Source organism: Syngnathoides biaculeatus, chromosome 10 (assembly GCF_019802595.1).
Source record: "Syngnathoides biaculeatus isolate LvHL_M chromosome 10, ASM1980259v1, whole genome shotgun sequence".
NCBI lineage: Eukaryota > Metazoa > Chordata > Actinopteri > Syngnathiformes > Syngnathidae > Syngnathoides > Syngnathoides biaculeatus.
In genome coordinates, this window is record NC_084649.1 from 20,429,517 (window position 1) to 20,443,097 (window position 13,581).

The 13,581-nt window shown below is 48.0% G+C and overlaps 1 protein-coding gene across 1 annotated transcript in view; it reads right to left on the reverse strand.

The window, feature by feature from the left end:
• Window positions 1-13,051, reverse strand: part of grip2b (glutamate receptor interacting protein 2b) — a 50,282-nt gene extending 37,231 nt beyond the window's left edge. Inside the window, exon 1 of the mRNA XM_061833496.1 lies at window positions 12,197-13,051. Coding sequence (XP_061689480.1) covers window positions 12,197-12,359 — 163 coding nt within the window. The 5' untranslated portion in view covers window positions 12,360-13,051. The remainder of the gene's footprint in view (window positions 1-12,196) is intronic.
• Window positions 13,052-13,581: the final 530 nt, after the last annotated feature.

Genomic DNA, 13,581 nt, shown 5'->3' on the forward strand with positions numbered 1-13,581 from the left:
AAAATGTCAAATGTATTTTTTCAAATTATATTACTCATATCATTATTTCCCATGAATTAATTAAAGTACAGTATTAGTTAAAGCAGAGAAACGTTGTTACTGTATTATTACATAATGTAATATACATATATTAATGTATGAATTTTAACTAACCAAATTGTGGCAAGAACAATATCCAGTAACTATTAAAGTCTCTTAACAATAAAAATGGAAATGCTTATTAGGCCAGATGAAAGCTCAAACAGTACATTATTAAAAGGTAATATAAGTATTTAGTGCAGCACGGTGGAGCAGCTGGAAAGCGTTGGCCTCACAGCTCTGAGGACCCGGGTTCGATGCCAGCCCTGCCTGCGTGGAGTTTGCATGTTCTCCCCGTGCCTGCGTGGGTTTTCTCCGGGCACTACGGTTTCCTCCAACATGCACAGGAGGTTGATTGAGGAATTTAAATTGCCCATAGGTGTGATTGTGAGTGCGGGTGTTTGTCTCTATGTGCCCTGCGATTGGCTGGCAATCAGTTCAGGGTGTACCACGCCTCCTGCCCATTGACAGCTATAGGCTCCAACGCTCCTGTGACCCCTGTGAGGATAAGCAGCTAAGAAAATGGATGGAGTATTTCGTATAAATGCAGACAGTTATTACTGCGCTTGTACAATCGTAGCGCGACAAGCGTTTCTAATATTCTGTCCATTTCCTCGAGCCTCACAAGGTAAGAAAAAGAAGGGAAAAAAGTCAGTTGCACAAAGTATTGCCTGCAGTACCGCCGACACTCGCAAGGGGGCGCTACCGGGGCGGCTGAGCTGCAGCAGTGGGGACCGGAAGCGTCGACTTCGAACCAGCAAAAAAAAAGAAATAAGTTGGCTTTTTTTGTTTGTTTTGTGTTTGTTTGTTTTTTGTTTTTTTTTTTGCTTTGGCAAATTCGCCCTTTTGCAGCTGTCGTCTTGCAAAAGTCGTCCCGCTTCCCGCCGCCGCTCGTCAGGACTTAATTGGCGGCGGAGGAAGTCGAGTCGGTCAACGGTCGCCTCATTAAGTCCGAGCGACGCGCTTCCACCTGAAAACCGCCTGGGAGCTCCTGAACGCATCGTAAGAGGAAGTAATCAAGTACAAATACTTGGCTCCCTTACTAAATATACAAATCCATTTGTAAGGAATCAGTCAACGACTGCGTTTGGATCCCTTCACTCATTCCCAGATCACAATAGAGCGCCCCCTTTTGGAGAGTAAAATTATTTTCAGCCCATCAAAACAGTAGTGAGCTTGTCAAGCCACCAAGGGTAAAAAAAAAAAAATAATCAAAATTTTGATTTCCATCCATCAATTTTCTTAGCCGCTTATCCTCACAAGGGTCACAGGGAGTGCTGGAGCCTATCCCAGCTGTCATCGGGCAGGAGGCGGGGTGCACCTTGAACTGGTTGCCAGCCAATCGCAGGGCACTCAGTTTTGATTTTTCAGCTAAATTTTGACATCTTTCATCATTTCATTTAAAAGTAATATCAATGGCTGGGATGGCGTGACGCCCAGTTTGAAAACTTTCAACGGGCATTTTGGGAGCTAAGTACATCTGCAGTATAAAAATGATTGTGAACGCAGTAATCGTTGACTACTGCCAACTCACGGCGACAAATAGGCAGACAATATAACAATAGTTGCAGGCATATATTCTTTGTCCTCTGCAAAGAATGGAATAATACACAAGTAGAGCTCAGTAAATTAGAAGAGTGTCAAAAACCCACATTGTATTACAGTATATGCATGCACTACACACACACACACACACACGCAAGAGCGAACCATTTTACAATTTCAAACAAGCAAAAAAAATATTTCCGATGACGTTCAAGAAACATCCATCCATCCATTTTCTTCGCCGCTTATCCTCACAAGGGTCGCAGGGAGTGCTGGAGCCTATCCCGGCTGTCAACAGGTAGTCAATGGAAATGATTTGCCATGGAAAAATAAGGCCAGAATGCTGCCCCCCCACAACCCCCCCCCCGAGAAGTATTTTCCCAAGTGTTTTATGAATGTAGTAATCTCATGTCATTATCCCAGCTGCTTATCCTCAAAAGGGTCACGGGAAAGCTGAAGCCTATCCCAGCTAGCTTCGGGCGAAAGGCGGACACCCTCCACCCTGAAATGGTCGCCAGGTCAGTCGCAGGGCAGATATCGACACAATCACTGAGCGGGAATCGATCCCACGCTACCTGCACCAAAGGCAGGAGTGTGCACCACTACACATCAGTGACTCGCCAACATAGATAATGTCATGTGATCAATGTAATAATTGCCCCCAGGTGGGCGAGGCCCGCCCACCACAAGGAGCAGCACAATGTCCACAGAATTTCAGCAAAAAAAAGGTCAGCAAAAATGTCAAATTAATTTACATTCTATTTCATTAAGTCATTATGATACATTTATTTTTCTTAAAATAAAATAAAATTAGAGTGCTGTTTTACTTACTAAATACAAATATCTGGTTGGTCTTTTCAGTGCGGTATTTGCATGAATTTTTCAGTTGTCAAAACTTTACTTGGTTATTTATTTTTCTCATAACAATTTTTTTTTTTTTTATTGCTTTCGATTTGACCGTGACTATTTTTGTGTCTTTTTGTTGTTGTTGCCTGCTCCCTCGCTGGATTTCATTCCAACGGGCGTCGAAGAACGAACAAGGCGGACGGCCCAGTCGCCTCGCAGTCGTGTTCGGCGCCGCGGCGCTGAGTCAACTGCGAGCTGGTGGGTCAAAGGTCGCCGCCGAGCGCGCAAAAGTGGCCCCGGGCGGGACGAAGCGAGTGCGCCGGGATCGCCAAACCTTTCGCTTCCACGTCAAGACCAACAGGAAGCGTCGACAAAAAAATTAAATGAAAAAAAAAAGCTCACCCCTTAAAATGTGCTTGTTGATAAAATTTATGAATATTATGCCAGCAGGCCTTACCTTATATGGGTGTGACTTTCATAAAGATTTTGGGTCGCAAAGTTCGACTCGTCCCCGTACATATAGAGCGCCCCCTTTTGGAGATTAAAATTATTTTCAGCCCCCCCCCCCTCAAAACACACACATCCAGTTTTTCTCGTGAGTTTGTCAAGCCACCAAGGATGAAAATATAAATTTTGATTTCCATCCATCCACCCATTTTCTTAGCCGCTTATCCTCACAAGGGTCGCGGGAGTGTTGGCGCCTATCCGAGCTGTCAAGGGGCAGGAAGCCTGATCGAGCAGCCGTCGGGACAGAAGCCGAACTACATCAACGGTTAGCAAAAGAGAAAAAAAAATTGTTTGAAGGCGTCATAGACGTTTTCGATGAAAGTGACCTGCGTGTATCATTTTCATCATCTTGTCATTCGGTCGATTTTACGTAGACCACTGGTGTCAAACTCAAGGCCCGGGGGGCCGGATCCGGCCTGCCACATGATTTTACGTGGCCCGTGAAGGCAAATCTAGTGTGTCAACTTCCATGATTTTTTTGTGAAAATCGGCACCAAAATTTCAAACCGTCACGTATCCAGCCATCCATGTTCTTGTCCGCTTATCCTCACGAGTGGCACGGGAAGTGCTGAAGCCTGTCCCAACTGTCAACGGGCAGGAGGGAGGGTACACCCTGAACTGGTCGCCAGCCAATCGCAGGGCACAAAGAGACAAACAGCCACACCCACAATCACACCTATGGGCAATTTAGAGTGTCCAATTAATGTTGCCTGTTTTTGGGATGTGGGAGGAAACCGGAGCGCCCGGAGAAAACCCACGCAGGCACGGGGAGAACGTGCAAGCTCCACACAGGGAGGGGCCAGGATCGAACCCGGCTCCTCAGAAATGCGAGGCTAACGCTGTCCAGGTGCTGCCCATTTTTCTTTTATTTCTGAATTAATTTTTAATCCGGTTGGGCACAAACTGAGCCTCGAATGGACCAAAATGACACACTTCCGGTTTTGTTTTTTGTTTAGTTTTGTCTGAGACCAAATTGCATGTTGCTTAATCAAATTGGCTGCAGGGACTGATATTTTTTTTTTTTTTTAATTCCATTCATACCATTTTTTTGTTGTTGTTTGTTCTTATGAAACCCCTAAAAAATAAAAATAACGAGAACGCAACAACTCGATTGGAAAACGTGAGCAGGAAGAGGCGCCTCGCCGCAAACAAGTCAGGTCAACACAAGCAGCCCCGAAGCTGCACACCCACGCGCGATCCACACGCAGATTTGAGGACGCAAAACTTTCCACAAGACGCGCGATGCGCTCACAATTGCACATAAACAAGACAAACACTTTTTTTTTTTTCCAAGGATTGAAGGATGCAAACTTTGCGCACTTTTGATGCGTCGACGACGCACCTGATGCGCTGCCGATAAACACCGAACGCACGCGAACGCACCGCACGCCCTACCCTTCATTTGGCGCCCGATGACCCCCAAGCGGCACTTGAGCGACACCGAGAACATCCTCTTCTCCTTCTTTGTCTTCCTTCCTTCCTTCCTTCCTTCCTCCTTCCTGCCTTCCTTCCTTCTTCTTCTGTCCGACTTTGTGCGAGCGCCTCACCACACAAGTCACATGGCCAAAGGAGCAAGGAGAGATTCCGGCATCCTTCTACCTCTCTTCCCAGCCTCCTCCTCCTCCTCTTCTCTCTCTCTCTCTCTCTCTCTCTCTCTCTCTCTCTTGAAATGAAGACGCCGCTTCCTCCTCCTCCTCCTCCTCCTTTCCGCCTCGCCATCCTTGTTTCGTCACGAGCGGCCGATTTACGACGGCTTGCCGTAACCATGACGACGGCAACAACCAGAACGCGTGGCAAACTTCGCCCCAGTCGCGGCGAGTATTTTTTTTTTATTATTATTATTATTTTTTTTTTCTACGGCAAATCCACGCAATGCAGCACCCGACGACTCGGGACGAAGCCGTATTTGATTCTTTCTGCGGTTTGTTGCAGATTTGACTTTTAGGGCGTATGACTTTTAAGAGGGCGGAACGGTGGGGCAGCTGGGAAAGCGTTGGCCTCACAGTTCTGAGGACCCGGGTTCAATCCCGGACCCGCCTTTGTGGAGTTTGCATGTCCTCCCCCGTGCCTGCGTGGGTTTCCTCCGGGCACTCCGGTTTCCTCCCACATCCCAAAAACATGCAACATTAATTGGACACTCAAAATTGCCCGTAGGCGTGATTCAGATTGTGATTGGGTTGTTTGTCTCTATGTGCCCTGCGATTGGCTGGCAACCAGTTCAGGGTGTACCCCACCTGCTCGTTGACAGCTGGGATAGGCTCCAGCACTCCCCATGACCCTCATGAGGATAAGCGGTGAAGAAAATGGATGGATGGGTGGACTTTTAAGAGCTTTGGCTTCTGAGGTCATTAATGGGACCCTCTAAATTGCCCATAGATTAGATAGATAGATAGATAGATAGATAGATAGATAGATAGATAGATAGATAGATAGATAGATAGATAGATAGATAGATAGATAGATAGATAGATAGATAGATAGATAGATAGATAGATAGATAGATAGATAGATAGATAGATAGATAGATAGATAGATAGATAGATAGATAGATAGATAGATAGATAGATAGATAGATAGAGTGTACCCCGCATCCTGCTTGTTGACAGCTGGGATAGGCTCTAGCACTCCCCGCGACTCTTGTGAGGATAAGCAGCAAAGAAAATGTATGGATGGCTTCTGAGGTATTCAACTGTCTGGATCCTTTGGGATTTTTGACTTCTCTGGTATTTGACTTTTAAGGTATTGGACTTTTCATATATTTGACCTTTGGGGTGCTTGAACGCTAAAGGTCAGAAATTGAAGGCTTTGCCATTTGGATAATATGATTTTAGAGTCCTTTGACATTTGTGGTTTTCAGCCTACGAGGGTTTGACTTTTGAGATGTTTGACTTTGAAGTCGTTTTTAATCTTGTTTTCCAGGCTTTTGACTTGTGGGGATGTGTGACTTTTGGGCTGTCGGATGGATTTTTTTGGGGGGGGTGGGTATGAAGGGCAACTTGCGAGACAACTTCGTCGGGTCGCAAAGCGTGCAGCGAGGGCGCAAAAGCGAAACGACGTGGCGACAAGATGGCGGCAACGAGCGAGAAGAAGAAACTGTCAGGAACCTCCGGTGCTGGGCTGGACCCAACTGCGGGACCCCGAGACGCGAGCATGATGTTAGGCGGGGTTCATTCAAGGAACGGGGTCATACATGGTGTAAGCAGTCCGAGAAGACACGGGCGCAAAACGCTGAGCGAAGGCAGGATCCGAAAACGTGATCGCCAGAAGACAAACTAGGAAACTTGAACTAGGACTTGACTATGAAACTAAGACAGGACTAAACTGTGGTGGGACAGAAACGCTGTGGCGAGGATAGCTCAACATTACACGATTCTTAGTGGTGGAGATTCCTACTCTCAGTGAATGCAACTCACTAACTCGGGGCAACAACGAAAACTCCGACTTAAATACCTGACTAATTACAGTCCCAATCTGGAACAGCTGTGAGCGGTGGCGTGGCCACGCCCCTCCTGGCAGTGGCCAAGTCTTGCTCGTGACAGAAATGTCAGCTCAAGCCAAGTACATCACAGCCTACTATACAAACCCCCCAGATAGCATGCAAATGGGGCAGCCAAGTGGCTGGGACCATTCAACCATCTGTCCATCCATCCATCCATCCATTTCCTTAGCCGTTTATCCTCACAAGGGTCGCGGGGAGTGCTGGAGCCAATCCCAGCTGTCGACGGGCAGGAGGCGGAGTACCCCCTGAAATGGTTGCCAGCCAATCGCAGGGCACATCGAGACAAACAGAATATTCACACTCGCAATCACACCAAGGGGCAATTTATAGTGTCCAATTATCCATCCATTTTCTCTGACGCTTATCCTCACAAGGGTCGCGGGGAGTGCTGGAGCCTATCCCAGCTGTTAACAGGCAGGAGGCGGGGTACGCCCTGGACTGGTTGCCAGTCAAGCGCAGGGCACATCGAGGCAAACAAACATTCACACTCGCAATCACACCAAGGGGCAATTTAAGGTGCCCAATTATCCATCCATTTTCTCTGCCGCTTATCCTCACGAGTGTCACGGGGAGTGCTAGAGGCTATCCCAGCTGTCCACGGGCAGGAGGCGGGGTACACCCTGAACTGGTCGCCAGCCAATCGCAGGGCACATCGAGACAAACAGCCACACCCACAATCACACCTATGGGCAATTTAGAGTGTCCAATTAATGTCGCAAGTTTTGGGAATGTGGGAGGAAACCGGAGTGCCCACCCGGAGAAAACCCACGCAGGCACGGGGAGAACATGCTAACTCCACACAGGCGGAGCTGGGATTGAACCCGGGACCTCAGAACTGTGAGGCCAACGCTTTCCAAGAGCCCCACCGTTCCGCCCATTCAAGTCTTATGCCGTGATATTAGTCCAGTTTTTTTTGTTTGTTTTTTGTTTTTTTTTTACATGACCAATTCTGGGCACACAACATTGTGGAGTCTACCGGGAAAAACGACACGTAAGGAGTCAATAAACATCAGGAAATGAGGCGTGACAAATCGGTCGTGCTGCAGAACTTCCCGGATCGTAAAGACGGACGGGCACAGCTGCAACGTTCCAATAAGAGGTCCGTCGGGCGGACGGCTGCCGACGCTACGCTAACAATGAAATTCTGAGCCGGCGGTGCGATCGGTGAAAAGGAAGAAGGGGGGGAAAAGAAGAACAGCAAAAGAAGCCAGTTGGGAATAAAGGCGGAAGGAACGCGGGAGGCGAGGACGTTCATAAATCATCAGAACATCACGGCGCCGCCGAGACCGGATCACGCTGCAGCGCGACGAGCGCAACGCCGGCGGCTTTGGATTTGGAGCCGTTTGACTTTTGGGTTGTCTGCCATTTCGGACTTTTGGGTTGCACCTTTGACCTTTTTGGTCCATTCAACCGTCGGACTCTTTGACTTTTGGAGCTCTTTGATGCAAGCCTTCCGTTCTCGGTGCGACGCGCCAAAATCGTCGTCGCCCTCGTCGTGGTCAAACTCGACATTTCAAACACAGTGATGCCTCGCTTCTCGACCGCAACCCGTTCCTGAGAAGTGATTTTGTTCGTAAACCGAATCAATGTTCCCCATTACAATGAATGGAAAAAGAAATAATGCGTTCCAAGCCTAAAAAAAAAATGGCGTTTAAAATCATTTCTTTTAGCTTTTCCTGATAATAAACTGCATAGTAGAAATGCATGTATAGTTTAAATACTTTATTTAATAAAATAATTTAAGAAATATATTTATTTTTTGCTTAAAATGTATGCTTTAGTAGTAGAGTACGCTAGGCTGTAGCGACTCAGCCCCCAGCCTTGTAAACTTTTTTTATGAACAAAAGTGACATTTCCGTTTTTTTTTTTTTTTTTTGTTTTTTTTTTTTTTTCCCCTTTCGGGGGGCCTTCGAATAGACAAAAACAAAACGCGTCGCGGTTGGGTCAGCTGGTCTGGCCGCGCGCAATGTGTCATTTCCGGGTTTTGTCGGGGGGCGTTCGAGTAGCGATTTTTGTTCTGAAACAGAAGCAAAGAAATCTCAAAATTTTGGTTCAAAAACCGATTTGTCCGAAAACAGGGACGTTCGAGAAGCGCGTACTTTTCCTCTCGAGCGTTTCCTTCCGCTCCGGATCGACCGACGCGACGTTCTACTCGTCACGCCCACGCTCGGAAAGGTCGAACGCCACCTCTTCCTCATCTTCCTCTTCAGCGTCCTCTTGGCCCCTCAAACTGGCAACTTGCGGAGGCTCTGCCGAGAGTCGCGACCGTGCCGGCGAGCGGACGCGACCCTCGAGGAACACGCTGAAATATTCAAGCAAGTGAAACTGGGAACGGGTCGAAAGGGGGCAGTAACGCCAAGTCCATTAAATCTGATTCTGAACTCGAAGGCCTTCCAACAGCTTCTTCCCCCTTATTATTTATGATTCTATAGAATCTTATCATGACTCATGCTCTCACTGCGGCGGTTTCACCACTTTGCAAACTCTGCACATCAGTTGTTGACCAATGCTAGCTCGCTTCTCGAACTTGAGTCGCATCGGCGACATTTGCGCAATCGATATTGTCCCAGACTACCGCACGACTAGTTATTTTAATCTGCGTCCGTTCCTTGAAGTCTTAACACCCTTTGAACGATAATCATTGGACTAGCGCTAACAAAAAAAAGTTCTGTCAATTGGCTGTCGCTCTGCTGTGGTACTCAACATGCACGTCGTACTAAGGCGGCTCCGACAAAATTCCTTGTGTGTCGTTTACATACTTAAATAATAACAATAAAGATGATTCTGATTTACAGAAATAAAAATGGGTGTTTGTATACCTGATGATGAATATCATTGTTGATCATTACAATAATCATACATCCATCCATCCATTATCTACCACTTTTCCCGGGTCGGGTCGCAGGGGAAGTAGCTTCAGCAGGGATACCCAGACTTCCCTTTCCCCAGCCACTTCTTCCAGCTCTTCCGAAGGGATCCCGAGGCGTTCCCAAGCCAGCCGAGAGACACGGTCTCTCCGGCGTGTCCTGGGTCGTCCTCGGGGTCTCTTTCCGGTGGGACGTGCCCAGAACACCTCACCAGGGAGACGTCCGGGAGGCGTCCGGATCAGACGCCCCAGCCGCCTCATCCGGCTCCTCTCGATGCGGAGGAGCAGCGGCTTGACACTGAGCCCCTCCCTGATGACCTCACCCAGACACCCTGCGGAGGAAACTCGCCCGCTTGTATCCGGGATCTTGTTCTTTCCGTCGCGACCCACAGCTCATGCCCATAAGTGAGAGTAGGAATAATAATAATAATCATGCATACAATGAAAATATAAAGATGAATATTTAAAGCTATATAATAGCGTAAGTCGCGCGGCACGGTGGGGCAGCCGGTAACGTGTTGGCCTCACAGTTCTGAGGACCTGGGTTCAATCCCAGTCCCGCCTGTGTGGAGTTTGCATGTTCTCCCCAGACTCTAAATTGCCCATAGGTGTGATTGTGAGTGCGGCTGTTTGTCTCTACGTGCCCTGCGATTGGCTGGCGACTAATTTGGGGTGTACCCCGCCGCTCGCCCGTTGACAGCTGGGATAGGCTCCAGCACTCCCCGCAACCCTCATGAGGATAAGTGGCAAAGAAAATGGATGGATGGATAGAATTTCAACTTAATGTGAACGAATCAAAATACCAATGTACTCATTGAAAATACATTTTTTTCCTGTTTTTGCAAAAAAAAAAAAAAAAACAAGTTAGCTGTGAAACTCCTCTAAGCTCGTGTCTGTATGACTTTACTATACTGCCCCCGGTGGCAAAGGAGTGCACACCGGAAGTCCCCACAATGAATTAATCATGACACACAAACTCTTTCACGCTATTGAATCATATAATAAATAATAAAATTTTTATATACATTATATTGCTGTTCTCATTAAAAACATTTAATTTTCTTGTTTTTGAGGGGCAGGGAGGGCAAAACCAGTTGCAATATTTTGATACATTTCAAGACAATTTGTGTTTGTTTTAGTTGGAAAACACGATTGAGCTGGACTGGATTGTTTGGATCACATTAAATCATTTTTTTTTTTTTTAAGTCATCTTGAGCCCGATCTGCATTTTCCCGGGCAGTCTTGTTTGCGGATGACTTTGATTTTGCAATTAATTCGTTCGCTTCATTAGTTGGCTGCGCGGCTGTGTTTGCGTGTACGTCTCCTCATGTTCTTCAAAGACAAAATGAATCATAGAACATTAGATTGAAATCACTTTGATCCCGCAAAGAGGTCAGCGACCGCGCGCGCGCAAAATCGCAGGAAGTCAACACCGCCGTCGAGCCGACTTCAAAGCGACGGACGCAAACGTCGCAATCGCAAACTGAATGCGAGACAACGCCGGCCTCGACGGCGACGGCGAGGGAGGAAAACGCAACCGTCCAGAATTCCTTCATTTCGTGGCCGATCCTTCAAATCATCACCAAACTTTGACAATTCGGAACCTTCAGCCTGTCGAGTGGCTGGGGCAAATTCCCCGGAAGGGCTTCAAACCAAAATGGCCGACTTCCTGTCCAATTTCAGATCCATATCTTCCCTGAGACTTTTGGACATTTGCATCCAATTTCATGTCCATCCATCCATTTTCTTCGCCGCTTATCCTCACGAGGGTTGCGGAAGTGCTGCAGCCTATCCCAGCTGTCAACGGGCAGGAGGCGGGGTACACCCTGGACTGGTCACCAGCCAATCGCAAGGCACATCGAGACAAACAGCCGCACTCACAATCACACCGAGGGGCAATTTAGAGTGTCCAATTATCCATCCATTTTCTTCACCGCTTATCCTCACGAGGGTCGCAGGGAGTGTTGGAGCCTATCCCAGGTGTCAACGGGCAGGAGGCAGGGGTACACCCTGAACTGGTGGCCAGAGACAAACGGCCATTCACACTCGCAATCACACCTAGGGGCAATTTAGAGTGTCCAATTATCCATCCATTTTCTTCACCGCTTATCCTCACGAGGGTCGCAGGGAGTGTTGGAGCCTATCCCAGGTGTCAACGGGCAGGAGGCGGGGGTACACCCTGAACTGGTGGCCAGAGACAAACGGCCTTTCACACTCGCAATCACACCTAGGGGCAATTTAGAGTCTCCAATTATCCATCCATATTCTTCACCGCTTATCCTCACGAGGGTTGCAGGGAGTGTTGGATCTATGCGCAATCTAGAGTGTCCAAGTAATGGCGCATGTTTTGGGGATGTTGGAGGAAATTGGAGCGCCCGGAGGAAACCCACGCAGGCACGGGAGGAACATGCAGACTCCACACAGGTGGGTCCGGGTTCGAGCCCGGGACCTCAGAACTGTGAGGCCAACGCTTTCCAGCTGCCCCACCGTGCGTCACCTTATGACGTACATGTCCACCCAAATTTAATCCGGATCGTTGGAAGTGGGGGGACGTCTTGAGTGCTAAAACGCTCGCTTTCGAATCGATTGCAACCGGCCGCTCCGTTGAGGACACGACATTTTCTTAACTCCACAAAATGGCCGACTAACCGATTTTCGGTATGCGATCTCGAGACTTTTTCTTGCATCTTTTTATATTAAACGTGCCAATTAGGGTCAATTTCGCGTGAATTGCTTAAACTGGTTCTGGGGAGGTGGGGTGGGGTGTCGGGGGGGGGGGGGGTCCGACTTTGATTGAATTGATTTATTAAACAATTTTGATTCAGTGAAGTTTTGACACATGCGCAAAAACTCACCAGCGACGCAGAGGCCGAAGCGCCACATCTCATCGCAGAAGGTGTCGGGGCTCTCGAGCGGCTGCCCCCCCGCCGCCGTCGCCGCTGCTCTTCCTCCCTCCCTCCTCTTCTTCCTCGGCGACATCCTCGTCATCATCTTCATCACGCGCTCCACTCGGTCCATCCCGACCCGGCGCGACTTTCTCTTCCTCGGACGACGAGACGCGGTCGACTGGAGCTTTTTGAGCTTCGGGGCTTTGAGGACGGGAGATGCTTCGGATGTTACGCCCTCCTCCCCGCCCGTGCGCGCGTTTCTACCTCCACCCCCGCATCCGGAATCGTGAACTCTCAGTTTCCCTCCATACAAAAAAAAAAAAAAAAGTCATGATGTTCAGGGCCACTGCTGAACTGGCAAAATGGGCAAAATATCTCCTGGAGTTCTGGGTCATGTTTGCATTTTTTTTTTGGGGGGGGGGGGTTGTTTGTTTGTTTTTTAAGATCAGTTGCCCCACCCCCACACCCCCAAAAAAGTCAATTTCATATAGCAACGTGGAATTTGCTAGTCCAGTCGGTCATGAGCAGACCGATAAAAAAAGTCTCAAGAAGCTCAGCTGGAAAAGACAGGAAGTCGGCCATCTTGGTTTGGGGATGTCCCCGTAATTGGCCAGTTGCCCCATTTATCAGTTTGCCGTAGCAATCTAAAATTTGGTCGAAAAGTTCACCATAAGCCAAAAAGTCTGAAGAAGCCGCGCTTGAAGACAAACAGGAAGTCGGCCATCTTGGTTTGGGGATGCCCCCGTAATTGGACTTGCCCCATTTATCAGTTTGCCATAGAAATCTGAAATTTGGTTGAAAAGTTCGTCATGAGTACGCATGCCAAAAAGTCTTTATAGACAAACAGGAAGTCGGCCATCTTGGTTTGGGGATGCCCCCGTAATTGGACTTGCCCCATTTATCAGTTTGCCATAGAAATCTGAAATTTGGTTGAAAAGTTCGTCATGAGTACGCATGCCAAAAAGTCTTTATAGACAAACAGGAAGTCGGCCATCTTGGTTTGGGGATGCCCCCGTAATTGGACTTGCCCCATTTATCAGTTTGCCATAGAAATCTGAAATTTGGTTGAAAAGTTCGTCATAGGTATGCAGGCCAAAGAGTCAGAAGAAGTCACGCTCGAAGACAAACAGGAAGTCAGCCATTTTGGTTTCGAGTCACCATCGTCCACCCGGAAATTCAGCCCCCAAAAGACAGATTCAGGTATCGTGAGGGGACCCCAACACAAGTATTTAGAAGCCACGCCTGAAAAAAAAAAACCAAAAACGTCAAGTCTGCAGTTTTCTTCGCCAGCGACCGTCGTCAGCAATTTTCAGGTGTCCTTCAAAGACGAAGCGGCTGACGCAAGGTTTTGA